This window comes from Gossypium arboreum, chromosome 8 (genome assembly GCF_025698485.1).
Source record: "Gossypium arboreum isolate Shixiya-1 chromosome 8, ASM2569848v2, whole genome shotgun sequence".
Taxonomy (NCBI): domain Eukaryota; kingdom Viridiplantae; phylum Streptophyta; class Magnoliopsida; order Malvales; family Malvaceae; genus Gossypium; species Gossypium arboreum.
In genome coordinates, this window is record NC_069077.1 from 12,144,149 (window position 1) to 12,162,680 (window position 18,532).

The 18,532-nt window shown below is 35.9% G+C and overlaps 2 protein-coding genes and 1 non-coding gene across 3 annotated transcripts; 1 reads left to right on the forward strand and 2 right to left on the reverse strand.

The window, feature by feature from the left end:
- Positions 1-1,244: 1,244 nt before the first annotated feature.
- LOC128279960 (small nucleolar RNA R71) lies at positions 1,245-1,351 on the reverse strand. Its single transcript, XR_008270144.1, has one exon. It is a non-coding gene; the product is annotated as a small nucleolar RNA R71 (small nucleolar RNA).
- An 8,359-nt stretch (positions 1,352-9,710) lies between these two features.
- On the forward strand, positions 9,711-12,065 carry LOC108469471 (F-box/LRR-repeat protein 13-like). The gene is made up of 4 exons (XM_017770352.2): positions 9,711-10,914; positions 11,024-11,182; positions 11,269-11,684; positions 11,772-12,065. The coding sequence occupies exons 1-4, from the start codon at positions 9,925-9,927 to the stop codon at positions 11,791-11,793; spliced, it is 1,587 nt and encodes a 528-aa protein (XP_017625841.2). The 5' UTR covers positions 9,711-9,924; the 3' UTR covers positions 11,794-12,065.
- Positions 12,066-13,152: 1,087 nt separating this feature from the next.
- Positions 13,153-16,776, reverse strand: LOC108467555 (scarecrow-like protein 27). The gene has a single exon (XM_017768217.2). It carries the CDS (start codon positions 15,682-15,684, stop codon positions 13,510-13,512), a length of 2,175 nt encoding a protein of 724 aa, XP_017623706.1. The 5' UTR covers positions 15,685-16,776; the 3' UTR covers positions 13,153-13,509.
- Between the last annotated feature and the right edge of the window lie 1,756 nt (positions 16,777-18,532).

An 18,532-nucleotide genomic window follows, 5' to 3' on the forward strand; every position in this document is an offset into this window, starting at 1 on the left:
GAGTTGCATGTAACCCTAGAGATAGGACGACATAAATCTGTTGGATTAGAGTCAAATCTAATAGGGGAATCCATAAATCGAGTTAATGTGACAATAGGAGTTTTAATTAGAAAGAGATTTCAATTAATCAACCTAAAGTCAGTTGTTCTTAGTCTCGAAAGAGATATTAACATAATTTAGGGATTTCTACGGATCAAGACAAGTGACTAACTCGTTTAATTCAGAGTCAGAATAATAAGTGAAGTCTAGGTGGATTGTTCCTTGGGTATTGTCCTTATTATTAGTTTATTTGGTTATTTCCTTCATTCTCTGTCGCGTTCATTAGTTAATTAGTTTAGTTAATTTTAGATTAAAACAAATCCCTCTTATTTTAGGCTAAACAATAGAAAGATAGTTAATACTAGTACTTTTAGTCCTTGTGGATATGATATTCTGGACTCACCATAGCTATACTACCATTCGATAGGTGTACTTACCTCTGTCGTAATGTAGTCTAGTTTAGTGAACCATAAAATGATCATCAAGTTTTTGGCACCGTTGCTGGGGACTAAAATATTAGGAACACTTGATTTTTATTATTTCAGCCATTTTTATTTTTATTTTATTTTTTTACTTTTAATTTACTAACTTTTCTTTTATTTGCTTCTGGCAGGTTTTTTTAATTTATGACTAGAAGAAATTCGTCAGGACATCTAGTATTTGATAGTGAGATCGAAAGTACAGCTCACAGAAACTGTAGAGAAGCGAGGCAAAGTCAAAAAAGTACAATAGAAGAGCAAGAGGATATTATTATTAATACTGAAGAGATAGCAGAAAATCATAATAATCAATTACCTCCTGTGGTTGTTGTAAATCCTGTAAATCTGAATCCTGCTCCTCATACTATATATGATTATGCCAAGCCCAATTTAACTGGGGTTGAATCGAGTATTGTCAGACCTGTTGTTGCTGCAAATAATTTTGAACTGAAACCTAATACTATTCAAATGATTTAACAGTTTGTTCAGTTTGATGGTTTGTAGGACGAAGACCCAAATACTCATTTGACTAATTTCCTAAAATTCTACAACACTTTCAAGATAAATGGCGTTTCTGATGATGCTATTAGCCTACGATTATTCCCCTTCTCGTTGAGAAATAAGGCTAAGTAGTAGTTGAACTTCCTACCACGAGGTTCTAACATTACTTGGGATCAAATGACTGAGAAGTTTTTGTTGAAGTACTTTCCACCAGCTAAGACAGCCAAATTGAGGAATGATATCTCTTCCTTTGTACAAATGAATTTAGAGACTTTATATGATGCATGGGAGAGGTATAATGATTTATTGAGAAGGTGGCCTCACCATGGGTTACCTCATGGCTACAGCTTTGAACTTTTTACAACGGTTAGAACCCTTCAACTAGGCAATTGATCGATGAATCTGTCGGTGGGACTTTGAATAACAAAACACCTGAAGAGGATTACGAGTTTATAGAAGAGATGTCACTAAATAATTATTAGTGGCAAGTTATGAGGACAAAGCCGATGAAAGCAGTCGGTGTTTTTAACGTTGATACGGTCACCATGTTGTCAAATCAGGTAGAAATTTTGAATAAAAAGATTGATGGTTTATATGGTTCTACGCAGGTACATCCGGTGATGCAATACGATGCAAATAGAGGAGGGAACCATCCAGAAAATCGATCCTACAACCTAAGCACAGAAGACAGACAAGTCAACCATATGGGTAATAATTCTAGACCTCAGAATAATCCGTATAGTAACACTTATAATACAGGTTAGAGGAACCATTCCAACTTCTCTTGGGGTGGTCTAGGCTTTCAACCACCTTACCAGTAGGAGAAGAAGCCGAACCTTGATGAGATGTTGACGAAGTTTATTTCAGTGTCAGAAACTCGTTTCCAAAACACCGAAATAGAACTCAAAAATCAACAAGTGTTGATTCAAGAGCTTGAGAACCAAATTAGTCAATTGGCAAAATGATTTTAGAACGACCACAAGGTAGCTTGCCAATGAACACCGAAACTAACCCAAAAGGGCAGCTTCATGCGATCACTGCTCGAGATGAAGAAGGGTTAACTGAATTTGAATCTGAACCGAGGCAAGAAACTGTGGTAAGCAATTGTAAGGTTGAGGTACGATTTGGTCAGTAAGGAATATAAACCTCACATGCCATATCCAAATGCGACAAGATAAGACCACACAAACAAACAATTCGGTAAGTTCCTTAAACTATTGAAAAAATTACATATTAACTTACCGTTTATTGAAGCTCTTTCGCAGATGCCAAATTCTATTAAATTTTTAAAGGAACTTTTAGAAAATAAGCGGAAGTTAGATGATTCATCGTACGTGGAGCCAAATGCAGTGTGCTCAGCCATTTTGTAGAATAAACTACCTAATAAATTGAAAGATTCAGGGAGTTTTAATATTCCTTATTTAATTGGTAGTTTAAGTGTTAATAATGGTTTGGCTGATTTAGGGGCTAATATTAATGTCATGCCCTACAAAATGTTTAAGCAACTAGGTCTTGGGAAACCCAAACAAACTAGGATGAGCATTCAATTGGCAGATAGAACAATTAGATTTCCTAGGGGTATTGTTGAAGACGTACTCGTCAAAATTGATAAATTCATTTTCCCAATTGATTTTATTGTTCTAGACATGGATAAGGATAGTGACGTTCCATTGATTTTAGGACGGCCCTTTTTAGCAACTGCTAGAACTATCATAGATATTGGTACAGGTGAGTTAATACTTCGTGTAGGTGATGACACGATTAAACTCCAAGCATTCTGTTAGGATATCTAGTGATCGAGATGATATTACGAGCTCTGTTAATGTTAATAACCTTGTGGCTCAACATTCTTTGCAGGAAACACCTCGAAAAAATGTGATAGAGCTGCAGTCCAGTTTACACAACAAAAACAGAACAAATCATGAAGAAAGAGGATTACAAATTAATGAACTAGATGAATGGCGGACACACCTCAAGGAGAAACCTAGAATACACGATGAGCCAAAGCGACTCCATCACGAGCTTAAGAATGAGACGAACCAATTTAAGATTGGCGATCAGGTATTGTTGGATAAAATAGACCCTCAAATTGCCACTTCAGAGCATAATGCAAACGGAGCAACTCCTTTTACGGTATTGAATATTTTCCCATACGGTATAGTCGAGGTAAATAATTCTAAATTTGACACTTTTAAGGTAAATATTACTCGGCTAAAACCTTATATTGATAATAGAATTGATAGTGAGAAAGAGGAGTTTCTACTCCGTGAACCACTGTAACCGTGCGAATACGAGGTAAGTCGAGCTTAGACTTTAAATAAGCGCTTCTCGGGAGGCAACCCGAGTGTTAACACTGCTAATTTTTTTAACATTATTTCATGATTTTTTTAATTAATTTTCAAAATCTAAAAAAAAAAGTGTGTTTTTGACCCACATGGCCTGGCCACACGGGTGTGTGGAGTACACGGCCTGGCCACATGGGCATGTAGGATCTCACATGGGCGTGGAAGAAGCGAAGGAAAATACACACGGCCTGACGACATGGCCATGTGACCTACACAGCCTAGACACACGAGTGCCTAGGCCATGTGAAACCTGGAGCTAATTTGTTTTCAAAGTCAGAGAGTTACACGGCCTCGCCACACAGGCGTGTGGGATTTCACATGGACATGGGAGAAGCGAAAGAAAACACACACGGCCTGGCGACATGGCCACTGCTTGGACACACGGGCATGTCCATGGCCATGTGAAAATTAGGTTAATCACCTTAATTTTATTTTATTTTATTTTTAATTGTTATATTATTTATTTTTATTTTAATAATTAATTAATTAATTTAGTATTCTTGTACTTATATTTTTAATTTTTATATACTTTTATTATTTTTATTTTTATTTTCCTATTTCTATTTTTTTCTTTTTTTTTTCGTATTTTTTTTTATTTTACTATTATTATTACAATTACCTTTTAAGTTTATTGATATTATTGAGTTTATTATTATTATTATTATTATTATTATTATTATTATTATTATTATTATTATTATTATTTATCTTTCTTTTAATTTTGTTTTAGTTGTTTTATTATTATTATTATTATTATTTCTCTTCAAATTATTTTCATTATTATTTTTTGAAAAATTTATGGTTATTTCTAATCGAGTAATAATCCTTAATTTTCTTTATTATTTGTGTTTATTTTCTTGTTAGTTTGCTCGGAATCATGAGTTACATTTAAATTTGACTGCAATTCTGCTTTTCACTATTTTGAAGATTTCATCCAATATTCAGAGCAGTTTCAGTTTTCTCCCTCTCTTATGATATTCTATTTATACTGTGATTATATATGTTTGTGCATTGAGGATAATGTACATCTTAAGTGTGGGGAGGTTATCTATAGAATTATTAGAAAATCCCTGAATTATATTTTGTGTTTAAGTAATTTTCTCACATTACTATTAGAATGAATTCTTATTAATTTATGATTATCATTGATGTGTTTTAGATTAAATTCATAGGTAATTGTGCATTGACTGTTTAAACTTTAAGACACTAGAGAATCAATCATGATAAGTCTATTTTCAAAATAAAAATTTTTAGGTTGTTTCCCTAAATTAAAGTATTACTCTGAAGTTTAAGATTTACAAGATTAACATCAAAAGCCATAATTTTTGTGAGATTTTGAGTCTTTAGAGCATACATTTTTCTTGCTCACTTTATTATTGGTTATGAGTGTATCAATATTGAATTGTTATTCTAGAACTTGCTTTAATTATACAAGTCGAGACCACACATTTGATTTGATATATTGAGATGATAAAGGCACCTAGGTTTTAGCCCACTTACCCCACAAAAAGCCTACCTTTACAATTAACCCTTAGTGAACCCCTTTGAGCCTAACAAACCATTTTTAAATTTACCCTTAAAATTAACCCATACACAATACTTTTTGATTCACTGAGAATTTTTCCTATTCTATTGACTCCCTTTTTGTCGAGATTTGATTTGGTTAATTGCCTAACTATGTTCTTTTATTTTGGTGTATAATTTCTCTTATTATTCATTCATTCAAACAAAAAGTGAAAAAAAAGGGGAAAAAATAATACATATATGTTGATTATTATTAGTTTTTTGTTTTGAGCTTAAGTAGTTAATTTCATATTCTGGGAAGAAGCTCATGATTGTCTTTAATAAATTCGATTGATGTAATTATTTAGTGTTAGTTTATTTTTCTAGTTAAGTAATTTATCAATTCGATCTCGATTCTAACCTTCTTTTTTAGCCTTTATCCACATCTTTAACCCAAGCTCTGTTACAGCCCTTTAAAGACCTTTTGATTTGTGTATCATCTCATTTATAGTGGTGGAGATTTGATTTTCATGCAAGCCTATGGTAATGACTTTTCATAATTGACTTTTGAGTGCTTAATTTTTGAACCTTAAACACTTTGAGTGATTTGAGTGAATCTTTAGTAACGATGTAAAATCTTGTTGATTTTGAATTAAAGGTAACTATTTAGATAATGGGAGATACATATGTTTTCATGTCTTAAAAAAATGTGTGACTTGAATTGTTTGAATCTTTAGGGCTTTTTTAGTTGAATTTTCAATGCATGATTATTTGTGAATTATTTCGAAACATTATTGATAAGAATTATAAGTTGAGAAGAATTAATTTTAATTGTGAGTTGAGGATTTTGCTTGAGGACAAGCAAATGCTAAAGTGTGGGGATATTTGATAAACCATAAATGTAACATATTTTAATCCCATTCTTAATGTATTTATGGATGACTAATGATGTAAATTAGTGAATTTGATGCTCCTAATCCCTTAAATTCATATTTCTATACTTAAGAGAGCATTTGGGAGCAAAAAGAGCGAAAAATAGGCCAAAATCAGAGTTTTCAGGACCCACACGGGCAGGCCACACGTCCATGTGATCCACAGGGGTAGGCCACATGCCCATGTGCCAGCCCGTGTCGATATCACTACCCGTTTCCCAAACACGCAGAAAAAAGCCAATTTTTAGGGTTTTTGAGCATTCAAAAGTCTATAAATACATACTAGAAGAAGCTCTAAAGGGAGACGTAGAGTAGAACACAGGAATTACTTGAAGAACAGATTCAGCTTGGAAGCAGGATCTCTTTCAAGACTGAAGATCTCCCTCCAATTTCTCTCGAAGTTTTTGGGTTTTTTTATATTTTGTTGTTTTACTATTTTTGAGATGTTTTCCTATTACATTATGAACTAAACTCCCTAAATACCTAGGGAGGATGAAACCTACGATGCATCTTATTATTTAATTATCTGAATTACACGATAAATACTTGTTTTTGTACTTGTTTTTGTTCTTAATTCTTGCCTTAATATTTTCAGGATATTAATCCAAGTTTGATGTACTTATTCAGTGGAGCAAAACTCCCTATTTAAGAGTAGATCTAGCATAATTAAGTAGAGTTGCATGCAATCCTAGAGATAGGACGACATAAATCTGTCGGATTAGAGTCAAATCTAATAGAGGAATCCATAAATCGAGTTAATGTGACAATAGGAGTTTTAATTAGAAAGAGATTTCAATTAATCAACCTAAAGTCAGTTGTTCTTAGTCTCGAAAAAGATATTAACATAATTTAGGGATTTCTACGGATCAAGACAAGTGACTAACTCGTTTAATTCAAAGTCAGAATAATAAGTGAAGTCTAGGTGGATTCTTCATTGGGTATTGTCCTTATTATTAGTTTATTTGATTATTTCCTTCATTCTCTGTCGCGTTCATTAGTTAATTAGTTTAGTTAATTTTAGATTAAAACAAATCCCTCTTATTTTAGGCTAAACAATAGAAAGATAGTTAATACTAGTACTTTTAGTCCTTGTGGATACGATATTCTGGACTCACCATAGCTATACTACCATTCGATAGGTGTACTTGCCTCTGTCGTGATCGTAGTCTAGTTTAGTGAACCATAAAACGATCATCAAATTTTTGGCGCTGTTGCCGGGGACTAAAATATTAGGAACACTTAATTTTTATTACTTTAGCCATTTTTATTTTTATTTTTATTTTTTGTTTTACTGTTAATTTACTAACTTTTCTTTTATTTGCTTCTGGCATGTTCCTTTAGTTTATGAGTAGAAGAAACCGGTCAGGACCTCTAGCATTCGACTGTGAGATCGAAAGTACAGCTCACAGAAACCGTAGAGAAGCAAGGCAAAGTCAACAAAGTACAATAGAAGAGCAATAGGATATTATTATTAATACTAAGGAGATGGCAGAAAATCATAATAATCAGTTACCTCTTGTGGTTGTTGTAAATCCTGTAAATCCGAATCCTACTCCTCGTACTATGTACGATTATGCCAAGCCCAATTTAACTGGGGTTGAATCGAGTATTGTTAGACCTGCTGTTGCTGCAAATAATTTTGAACTGAAACCTAATGCTATTTAAATGATTCAACAGTTTGTTAAGTTTGATGGTTTGCGGGACGAAGACCCAAATACTCATTTGACTAATTTCCTAGAATTCTCGACACTTTCAAGATAAATGGCGTTTCTGATGATGCCATTCGCCTACGGTTATTCCCCTTTTTGTTGAGAAATAAGACTAAGCAATGGTTGAAATCCCTACCACGAGGTTCTATCACTACTTGGGATCAAATAACCGAGAAGTTTTTGCTAAAGTACTTGGGATCAAATGATGCTATGCTGATAGATTTCAAAGACAAAATGATGAGTATGCTTGAAATGTCTAATTTGGGTGAAATGTCCTATTTCCTTGGGATGGAGTTATTTTAGACTCAGCAAGGGATTTTCATAAGCCAAAAGGCATTTGCCTTAAAAATTTTAAACAGATTTTTCATGCAAAATTACAAAGCAACCATTACTCCAGTTGTTGTTGAAGAAAAGCTATCTAGCTAAGGTGGTTTTGATAAGGTTAATAAATCTACCTATAGGAGCCTAGTGGGATGTTTGTTCTACTTAACAGCCACAAGACCAGACATAATGTTTGTAGTCAGTCTCCTATCCAGGTTCATGCACTATTGCAATGTAAACCATTTTCAAGCTGCAAAGAGAGTTCTCAGGTACATCAAAGGAACTCTGAGCTTTGGAATTATGTTCACCAAGGTTGACAGCATAAAGCTTGTTGGTTTTACTAATAGTGATTGGGCAGGATCAACTGATGATATGAAAAGCACTTCAGGGTATCTGTTTACCCTTGGATTAGCTGTTTTTTGTTGGAGTTCAAAGAAACAATCCATTGTTGCTCAATTAACAGCTGAAGCTAAATATGTTGCAGCTGCATCAGCTGTTAATCAAGAAATTTGGTTAAGAAAGCTAATGGCAGATATGAACTTACATCAAATAGAAGCAATAGAGATCAGAAGTGATAATCAATCTACTGTTGCAATTGCAAAGAATCCAGTATTTCATCGCAAAACAAAATATTTTAAGATCAAGTTTCATTTTGTTAAAGAAGTGGAACAATCTCAAGAAATCAAATTGGTTCATTGCAGTTTTGAAGATCAGTTAGCTGATATATTCATAAAACCTCTTGGTGTACCAAGGTTCGAGAATTTGAGAGCTAGATTAGGAGTTTGCAGCATGAAAGCCAAGAAGGAATGTTAAAAGATGGCTTTCATGCAGACCATAGCAGTTCGAGCCATGCAAGTTGCAGCTGAAGAATATGTTGCTGTTTTGTTACTTTTTAGTTGATGTTTTTGCTACTTAGTTACACTAGAACTAAGTATGTAAGGGATTTGATGCAATTTGGTGCTGATAGATTTGATAAATCATCTTAACCAAGTGTGCAAGCAAAGTTTTGTACGTTTCAAGACTTTGTTAGTGGAGTTAGGTGTGTTTAGGCAATATTTTCATCTTTTTGACAAGTTGATTACTTGATATATGTAATGCTTTGTTTCAGAAATGAGATGATGAATCATTCACCAGAATTCTCTTCTTGTTTTGGTTCTTATTGAGTAATCTGTTCTTGTTACAATTTAAGTCGATTTCCTTGTTTGTTCAGCAAGTTACAGTAGCTTCTAGCTCAAGACTTTGCTGTGATTTCTTGATCTGTTTTCTAAGTTCCTACAAAATAAAAAATAAAAAAATCAAACACCAGATTTAACCTCATCAACCTTTGACTTCTTTATCAACTTCATATCCGATTTAATATCCTATAACGATTTTCTAATAGCCATTTGTTTTGGTCTTGATCCAACACCAAAAACATTTCATGAAAGGAGTCTCATCAACCCCCACTCCGCCTTTGACAATCGCTTCTAATTCTATTTAGTTCCATGGTAACTAGCTCATCAATAATCTCTTTATCGTCCCTGTTGATCTCAACCCAGTTTAAGAACTCTGGTTTGCTACTACATATCAGGTGTTTTGCTTTGTCTCACATATTCCTTTCTAATTAGTTTCCCCAACAGTTCCATATCAATGTATTTTGGTTACATTAGAGTGGTCCATGTCTATCTCCCTGATAAAATCATTGACCGCACAATCAGTATGCCTATTGTGTTGGGCCCTGTTTCTCACTTATATTAAATCCATTTGGGTGGAAACTGAATCCAGCCCAGTACATTGGATTGCTTTGCTCCGTGCTCGCTCTTTAATGAATGACAATTTCCTACCTTAAGTTATGGGTATATTTAATCGAATTTTATACAACTGGAAATAAAATTTACTGGTGTCAACTGAAACTGCTATTAATCAGTTAATTAAAGGGGAAAAAATGATCGACCAAAAACAGAAAAAACCGAAGTGTCTTTTCATGTTTATTTTTTCTTTCATTCTTGTTCTTGTTTTCTTTTAGAAAGAGTGGATTCCCATTTTATACTTGATTAAACAATCTTCTTGCTTTCTTTGTTTCCAGTTTGTAGTCGTTGGATTTTGTTGATCAAAGATGGAAGTTGTCATGGATTCTAGTCTTCGTCGTCTTGTGAACAGAAGGCTGGAATGGTTGGAAATGACCAAGGATCAGGTTTCAGATTGGAACGCCGGAACAACTCGTAGACGAGACCGACTCAGTGCATTACCTAATACAGTGCTTTTCCGCATTCTATCCAAGATGCCCATGGACTCGGTTGTCCGAACCAGCATCTTAAGTAAAAGGTGGAGTAATCTCTGGAAGCACACCCAAGGCGTAGATTTCCACAGTTTACCCTTCTCCGATAACCAAGCCGACTATTCTCCAATTACTCGCTGCTTAGAACTCCTCCTATCTCCTCAGATCATAAAATTCACCACTGTTGGCCACGTTAGCGAGCGTTCTAACCCTGATGTACAAAGATGGGTCAATTTTGCACTCTCCAAGAACGTCCGTCAACTGACGATAGGCCTCATGTCAGTTTCTTTAGCAAGGAGATTCTTTCAGTTGCCAGATTCTCTTTTCTCCAATCGAAGTAAAATACTGGAGCACCTTGTTTTAAGCTTTGTTGACTTTAAACCACCTCGTCCTGGTCAACCTATTGCTGCGTCAGTCTTTTCTTCTCTTAAGCTTCTTGTTCTCACCAACTGCAAACTTGCAGATGCGACTGTGGATTTGTGCCTTCGTAAATGCGTCCCTCTTGAGGAATTGGTCATTAATATGTGTGAGGGGCTTAAGAATGTTAACATCAGTGGTCCAAATCTTAGGCTGATTAGTTTTAGGTGTCTTGAAGATAGTGATGATGGGGAGTTCAGGTCATTACGTGTTGATGCTCCACTTGTCGGAAACCTGGTTTACTCAGGTGACTTGACCAAATTTTATTTGAACAACTGTCCGGTATTACAAATTTTACACTTGCAAGGGAGGGAGGAACCAATGAATGAGGCATATACTGTCCACGTTAGAGAATTGATCGATCAAATCAGGCATGTGAACACTATGATTCTAAATTTTGCGGTTGTGGAGGTACCTTTTGTTTCGTCTTATTTTTCATACATTGTTTTAATCTCGCATATTCTTGGATATACAGTTGTTTCTGATATATATATATATATATTGCTTTGGTATAAATAAGTTCGTCGCAAAAGAGTACTACACAAGAGGCATCCCATTCCAAACATTCCAAAATCTCACGCATGTTTTTTGGTATGGTCCACTAAAATCTCCAAATGCGGTTTACAACCTGGTTGCCTTCTTAGGGGATTCCCCCTCTCTCATAGAAATTGCAGTAGATGTAAGTTCTGGACCAATACTTTTAAAACTTAATTGAAATTAATGATGCTTTTCTTATAATTACGGGTTAGTGAAATGAATGAACAGTTTCGGGGGGAAAGTGGGGCTGTGTTCTGCCAATGTATAAGCGAAGGTCACGTGGCAGATGAATATGAGGAGGGCGAGAGTTCACAACGTAATCCGTACGAAGTTGGAAATCTGGAAAAGCTGGAAATAGCTGAGGTGAGATGCTTTTCAGGATTTGATGGTGAAATGTTGTTGGTGAGGTTGCTGTTGGAGAAGGCTGTGAATCTTCGAAAACTATGGCTGTTTTGGCGGCTAGGTGATCTGAGTGTGATGCATGACAATGTGTTACAAGATATTACTAAATCTGGCTACCCTCAACAACTTTCTGATACAATCCAGGAAGAAGCTAATTCTATTATAGCAACCATCCTTAATTTTCGTAAAGCTTCTCCTCGTGTTCGAATCAAATTTGGACAAGAATGGCGAATTGAATCCTGGTGGCTACTATTCAACTCCTTAATTACTTGTTGCCAAATCAATCAATGCTTAATTCTAACCAATATTTATTCTGTTTATGATTTCAGGAGACGTCATTTTGGCGACTAGAATTTCATGTTCTCTGTATTGAAGAATCAATGATTGAATTTCAACACCAATGCATATGGAGTGATATGCCCATCTTGACGACTGCTTCTTTTGTTTTTTTCTCTTCTTCCTTTCCTTCACCTATTTCTAGTGTCATCTACTTTACACATATCAAGTATTAGTTTTAAATGTTTCAATTTTAATGTTCTCAGTTACCATTTACTTTTTTGCATATTTCCCCTCGAGGGGTATTTGTTCCTGCGACCCACATGAATTATCATTTCAGAATTTCTTCACTTTCCCTTGTGCTTTCCACTCTGAGTTAGTTCTAGTTTGGTTAATATATATAAAGAAGCAAAAGGAGAGGCACAAGCTAGCTCATGTCTCATGAGATGAGACTGCACCTATGTTTTCTTCAACTAAATACCATCCAACCCAAACTCAAATTCGGTATAATTGTAATCCTGTAGATAATTAAAAATGATATATTACTTGACAGTTAAATATTGAATTATTATCAATTCATTGCTTTAAATTAAATGTTTAGTATTTATACTGATTAAAATTGACGCCTCCAAAATGAAAAACAAAAAGCAGCACAGGAAAATGAGTTATCAAAATGAAGGAAAGGTGGGTCCATTAATCATGACCCATGTGACTTTGATTAGATGTCCCAATAACCAATCAGGAGAAAAAAGAAATGGTACAGCAAGTTCAAAGTGCTAAAAGACAAGAATTTGTATCCAAAAGACTCTAAACATATATAGCAGGGTACTGAGAATTTATTAAAGGAATTAAAAAACGGAGAATTACGCGTTACGTGTTTGGTGTAATACATACAAGCAAATATATAAATCAAAATCATTCAGCAATCAAGTAGTTGATAAACCAAGGCAGCCAGCAATGACTGTTTAAGAGATTTTGAGCAGATATAGCTAATCTTAGGTGTTTTTGTGTTGTCTTCCAAATGCTCTCAGGGTCTCCCAAGGAAGGCACTGAGTGAAGGTTCCAGCTAAATGATATCTACCTTGGTATTTCTTAACGTCCATGGTGGTTATGTTCTTAATGACAAAACACCTCATAATTGTCGACAATAACAAATGCAAAAATTCGTGATTTACATAACCACCAAGTAGCAGCGTGGAAGACCTTTGCTATATTCTTATACCAGTGTGGCCAGGGACACCACCATGGACATATTTTCCTGATTCCTTTGGCACCTTTTCCACTAAATCTCAACATCATTAAGACAAATCACTTGTCTAATTACGCACAAGAAAACATTATTTTCAATCATTTGTTATCAGACGAACCAGTTGAAAACTAGGCAATATATCCAACCAAAGCAAAAGTCATGCAATTCTACTGTTAAAGTATGGATTTTATGCAACATACTAGATAGGTAGTACTAGGTTTCAAATTCAAATTAAGATACAATTTTATACCCCAGAAACATAAAAATTCTGGAAAGTCAGAATTTGCAATTTTAGCTCTCATTTGTTGTAAAAAATACAACATAACATCACCACCTTAACCAGAACAAAATACAGCTTCTCACTAAAAGAACACCAGAATGCATAGCAACAAGATCGGTGTGTCTAAAACATACTAGACTGTCAACAAGCAGAGGATATTCACAAGCAATCAGTCATAAAAGCTTGGTACTTGAGGATAGAGTTGATAGATAGTGAGTTGCTACAAGAACAAACCTCCGCTGCCTGTTCAATGCTCTGCTCTTCAGCACCTCCAAGCTGAAGCTGAGATAAGTTCCCTCTGCTGCCAGCAAAGCACAAGTGAAGGCTGACGCTTCTCCACATGAAACCCTCTTACTTGAGCTCTCTTTACTACACAATCTGCCTGAGTTATGGTGAAGTTGCTGAATGTTACAGGGGTGAACCCAGACGAGCATAGAAGTGTCTTCCAAAGAGGCATATTCTCAGGTGCTCGCAGTCGCCCCAACACAGTGCTTTCAATTCTTGGCACAATAAGGAACCTTTCAATCTTGTTTACAACATCCGAAGTCACATTACCAGCATCAAGTGATTCAAATATGTTTTTATATGACTGAAAAGCACAGGTTACAAGTTCTGGGAATGGCAGATCATTTCTATCCCACCCTCCGTCTAAAGACACCACAATTTTTGGGGAAAGCTGCTTCACAAAGCGCAGAAGATTGGGCAAAGCAGAGGGCTGATTCGAAGAAGACCAAACTGGGAAATTCACAGCCACTGCCTCATTTTGGTTTGTTCGGAACAAGGGCAAAGAGTAAGGGGCTTGATCTAAAGAATCAAAGTTAAGCACCACAAGCTCAAAACTCAAACCAATCTCATTAGCAAATAGCATAAGACTTTCACGCATAAGACCAAGCTCAATAGGATGGTGCGTCAAGGGCGAGGCAAAGGCAGTAATTCTCAATGCACGAACTCCTCTAATCCTCATGGGAAGCTCCTGCATAAAGGATGCCCACTGAGCACCACATCCAATATCGAAGTCCATAATGTGAATTCGTTCAGCATCATCAAGAGCTTCAAGCAGAGCCTGGTTGGAGGTAAAATTTACAAATTGGATAAACGGAGAGACTTCAGAGAAGACCTTGTAAGCTAACAGTTTGAAGATAACGTCAAAACGGGTGGGGCTTTTCGGAGGTGGGGGAGAGACTGAGTTATTCGTGATAAGTAATTGTAAAGCCTTCCTGATGTAGAAAGCAGCCCTTTGAAAGGGCTTACCAACCGGAGATAGTTGGTGATTGAGCCGCGCCAATATCCCGCGCGCGTGTGCAAAATTCCCAGTCCCTACCAACTCTGCAGCCTTGTGAAGCAGTTCCAACACTTCCTCTTCTGCCACCATATGCTGTTGCAGCTGCTTTCTGATAAACAACTCATGCCCGGCGAGTTTTGGGATCTGAGAAGAAAATTCCAAGTTACCCGCATTGAGACGCTTTGGCAAGGGCTCAAGGAGGTCCTGTTCTTGAGGTAATGGAAAGGAAAAGTTTGGATTTTGAGGACGCTGTTGATGCCGTTGCCGGCCCATCAAAATCTGAGGCTTCTCAAGGTCCTGCTGCTGCTGTTGATAAAGCGTAGGCAAAGTAACAGGAAGACCAATACTGTTATCTGGAGAAGCAGATATTATATCTTGAATACTAATATCCAACCCAACAGTAGCACCAAGAACCTTGTGATTATTAACCCCCTCAACTGAAGAACAACTTGGCGTCGCTACACCAACCTTCCCATTATCATTATTGTTGGGATTTGGCACAAACCCAGAATCAGGAAAACCACCCAAAATAGGAGCAGCGCTTGATAACACATTACCGGAAGTAGCAAGGCTACCAATTGGTTCAAACCCTGGACTTGGGTCAACAACCCACGACCCTGCATTGCCATCAAAATCATGACCCTGATTAGGACCAGTACTCCCACTCTGGAGCAGCTGTTTGATGCCAAAGGAATGGTCACCTGCGTCACCAGCAATCCAACGCAGAAGCGAGTGGTCTTGACCCGGTGAAACGGCTGATTCAGACAGCAGAGTCTCCCAATCTCCCAACCCGATGTTGCATCTTTGAGTACCTTCATGCTCTGGAACAAGGTCTATTTCACTCGGGATCTGCCGAAGCTCCGTGGCCCATTCTTCTTTGTTGTTAGGCGGTGCTATGGTGGCCGCCGTGTTGGTGGTGTTTTCGGTGGAATTACCTCCGCCGGCTCCACCGTTGAAAGACGACGTGGGAGTGGATGCTGATGTGGGTGGGCTTTGGCTTCTTCTCATATGAAGAACAGAAGTTGGTTCTTGTTCGTTGTTGTAGTAGAAGCCGTTTGCAACACCTTCTTGTTGCTTTATCCACTTGTCTTGTTGACAAATCGAACCAAAACCCGGGAGTTCTACCGCCCCATTAACCTGTAATTGAAACTGCATATGTACTTTATAGAAACGAAAAGACAAAAGAAGCTAGTTTGGAGGATCAGAGATTGAGGAAAAACGATTTCCTTTTCCTACAAAAGCAAGAGAAATAAATTAAATGTACGGCTTCCTTCAAGATTTATCAACCCTCCCCTCCCCATCTTTCTTGGCATGCCATGAAATTTATCTCCCAACGCCCATTTCACCAAAACATATGGGTTTCACCCTGTTCTTTCTCTTTTGTTTTAGCTACATCCTCCTCCTTATCCCCCATACTCAACCTTGCAACCGTTCCATTTTTTTTAGTTTTTAGTTTTTGGTTCAATCTCTCTCCTCTCCAAATACATTTGTTCAGTTTTTAGTTCTAACAAGCTCCTCTCTCTGGGCTTGTTTACTGTTTGCAGCTATGTAGTCTCAAATTTCTTTTTCCTCTTGTATTATTCTCTTCTAAGTTCTACCCTTGTGTCTCGCTTTCCACCATTACTCTCTCTCTCTATCAATATATTTTTTTTTCAAATTCTCTAAAAGTTGTTTCCTTTTTACTCTATGCATCTCTCTGAATATATTTTTCCATATTCTCTAAAATTTGTAGCCTTTCTACTCTATGCATCCATGAACAAACCTTCCCCTCTCTTCTTTATATATTCCTGGTTTAATGCGACCCCGACCCTACAGTATTGTCTTTGCCTTATATTAGAAGGCCTATATTACCCTTAAGTGAAAAATAAAAACATTACCTACTTCCATGCTCAAAAACAAGGGTAAGTGATGATTTACAATCTCCACCATTTTCTCGACCTTTCGGAACACTCTCCCATTGTAGAAGTTTACTCGGTTAACCATTTTTTTACCAATAGTAAATACTGATGAAATGAAATGAAATCGCCTGCTACTAGTGCCTGGCAGTGGCAGTGTGGCACAACTCTATGATGGACTTTTTACTCATGCTGCAACGTGGAGAGGTAAATTCAGGGGCGCCCAAATCAACGAAAAAGGTTGATAATTACTTTTTTCGCCTAGACAGTCTGTGACCCCTTTGCTGTAATAAGGAGAAAACATATGGGTGAATTAAGAGAAAACAAGTCCTTACTGTACCAGACTTCACCCGCACCTTTTTCTCTTTATATAGAAAGTATTTTCACTATTAAGCTTTCATTGATGGCTTGGATCACTCTTTTCGATAAAATTACCAAGTAAGCAGAGAATTGGTTTTAGAGGACTCACATTGATAGTTTTTGTAGTTTTTTAGAAGGGAAGTTGAAAGTAGAGATTATTTGTTCTTTTGATGTGGATATATACAAAGAATGCATGAAAAAAATGTTTTTAGGGTAGGTTTGGATGTGTAATGGGGTACGGTGTAATGCGTTTAGTTTATTTTTTGTCTCATACTATAGTATCGTTATAGTATCTAATTTCATTGTCATCGTTATTTTTATACTAACTGCAAGTAAATACATCGTCTATCTGAACCCACTATTAATCTAGGTCATATTCTTAGAGAAATTATGATTTGGAGTCAAGAGGTTCAGTAGGTAGTTTTTCGTCTCAAAGGAAAATTTTTGCTTGCTTTTATTTTAAAATTAGCATAAAATGCATTCATTTATCTCATATGGAGAAAGAGGGAGTGAAGGCAATTTAAAAGGAGCTCGAATTACAAAAATTTGAGGTTTTAAAGTCCATCAAGGAAGTTGTACAAGTTAGGTTATAAAGGAAGTATATTAATACTATTGATATTATAATTATTCTGATGTCACACCCAATTTTCATTAATGTCCGAAAATTAAGGAAGATTTGAGAGTTAACTGAAAGAGATAGTAAGTTTGGCGGACTCTGCAGGAAAATCTGGGAATTTTAGTGACTAAATGATAATTAGTTGGGCCTTAATTCCGGTTTAGTTAAATTGGAATCAACTAATTTCTTAGTGAGAGATAGAATGATTATCAATGGATGGTTATTAGGGGTTTTGGTGATTGTGTAGGAAGGGTATATATATATATATATATATATGAGAAGGATTATTCTGCAGGCTGAATTCTTTTCATCTCTGTTTTATTTTGTTCTCTTTTATGTCATCCTCCCTAGTTACTCTAAAGAACAAAAAGTTAAGGAAAACTCTGGATGAGGCAGTTGTCACATCTCGAAATTGGGTATAGAAGTTTCAAGGGTAATTTTAAAATTAAAGCATGAAATGAGTTCAGAAATTCGGAGTGTGGTAACCTGAAAATATCTTCGTCTATGGCTTTGGAAAATTTAAAGTAATTTATAAAAATAGTGTGAAATATGCTTTAAATTTTAAAAAGAGAACTATTTTGTAAAATAGGTTAATTTAGGAGTAGCTTTAAAGTAGTTATGCCAAGTTTTAAATTCAACCCATATTTTCCCCTCTCAGGTGAAATATATATATATAAAAAAGAGAAACACCCCATCACCCTTTTCTTTGTGTCATCCATTAGAGAGAACAACCCCAAAACTTCATTCTTCAATTTTGATCTCCATTATTGCCATCCTTTTGGTTTCCATCATCTTTCAAACATTAAACCTCCTTAAAATTTCAAAAAGAGCACCAAGAAACCACTAATTTTGCTATTGCTTAACTTGTCGATTTTCTTGGATTAACACTAATCATTTTGTTTTTCCCTTAATCAAGGTAACATTTCGATTTCCTAATAGTTCTTTTTTATGTAATCTAGCCATTTAAATTGAGTTTGAAGCCATTGAATCAAAGGGTTTGAGTAGAAGTCAAAATTTGGGTCGTTAATGGTGAAATCCGAGATTTTGAATGAAATTACTATTTCAAAGTATTTTTCAACTTGTTTTGATGTGATTAGAAAATTTTTGAACTCCCTTTAAAGTTTTGTTAAAG

Bases quoted from the DNA above. Each gene is read 5' to 3' on its own strand.
- LOC108469471 (XM_017770352.2), top strand. From the start codon at position 9,925: ATGGAAGTTGTCATGGATTCTAGTCTTCGTCGTCTTGTGAACAGAAGG. The intron at 10,915-11,023 runs GTACCTTTTGTT...GGTATAAATAAG, and splicing joins TAAATTTTGCGGTTGTGGAG to TTCGTCGCAAAAGAGTACTA. The intron at 11,183-11,268 runs GTAAGTTCTGGA...ATGAATGAACAG, and splicing joins TCATAGAAATTGCAGTAGAT to TTTCGGGGGGAAAGTGGGGC.
- LOC108467555 (XM_017768217.2), bottom strand. From the start codon at position 15,684: ATGCAGTTTCAATTACAGGTTAATGGGGCGGTAGAACTCCCGGGTTTT.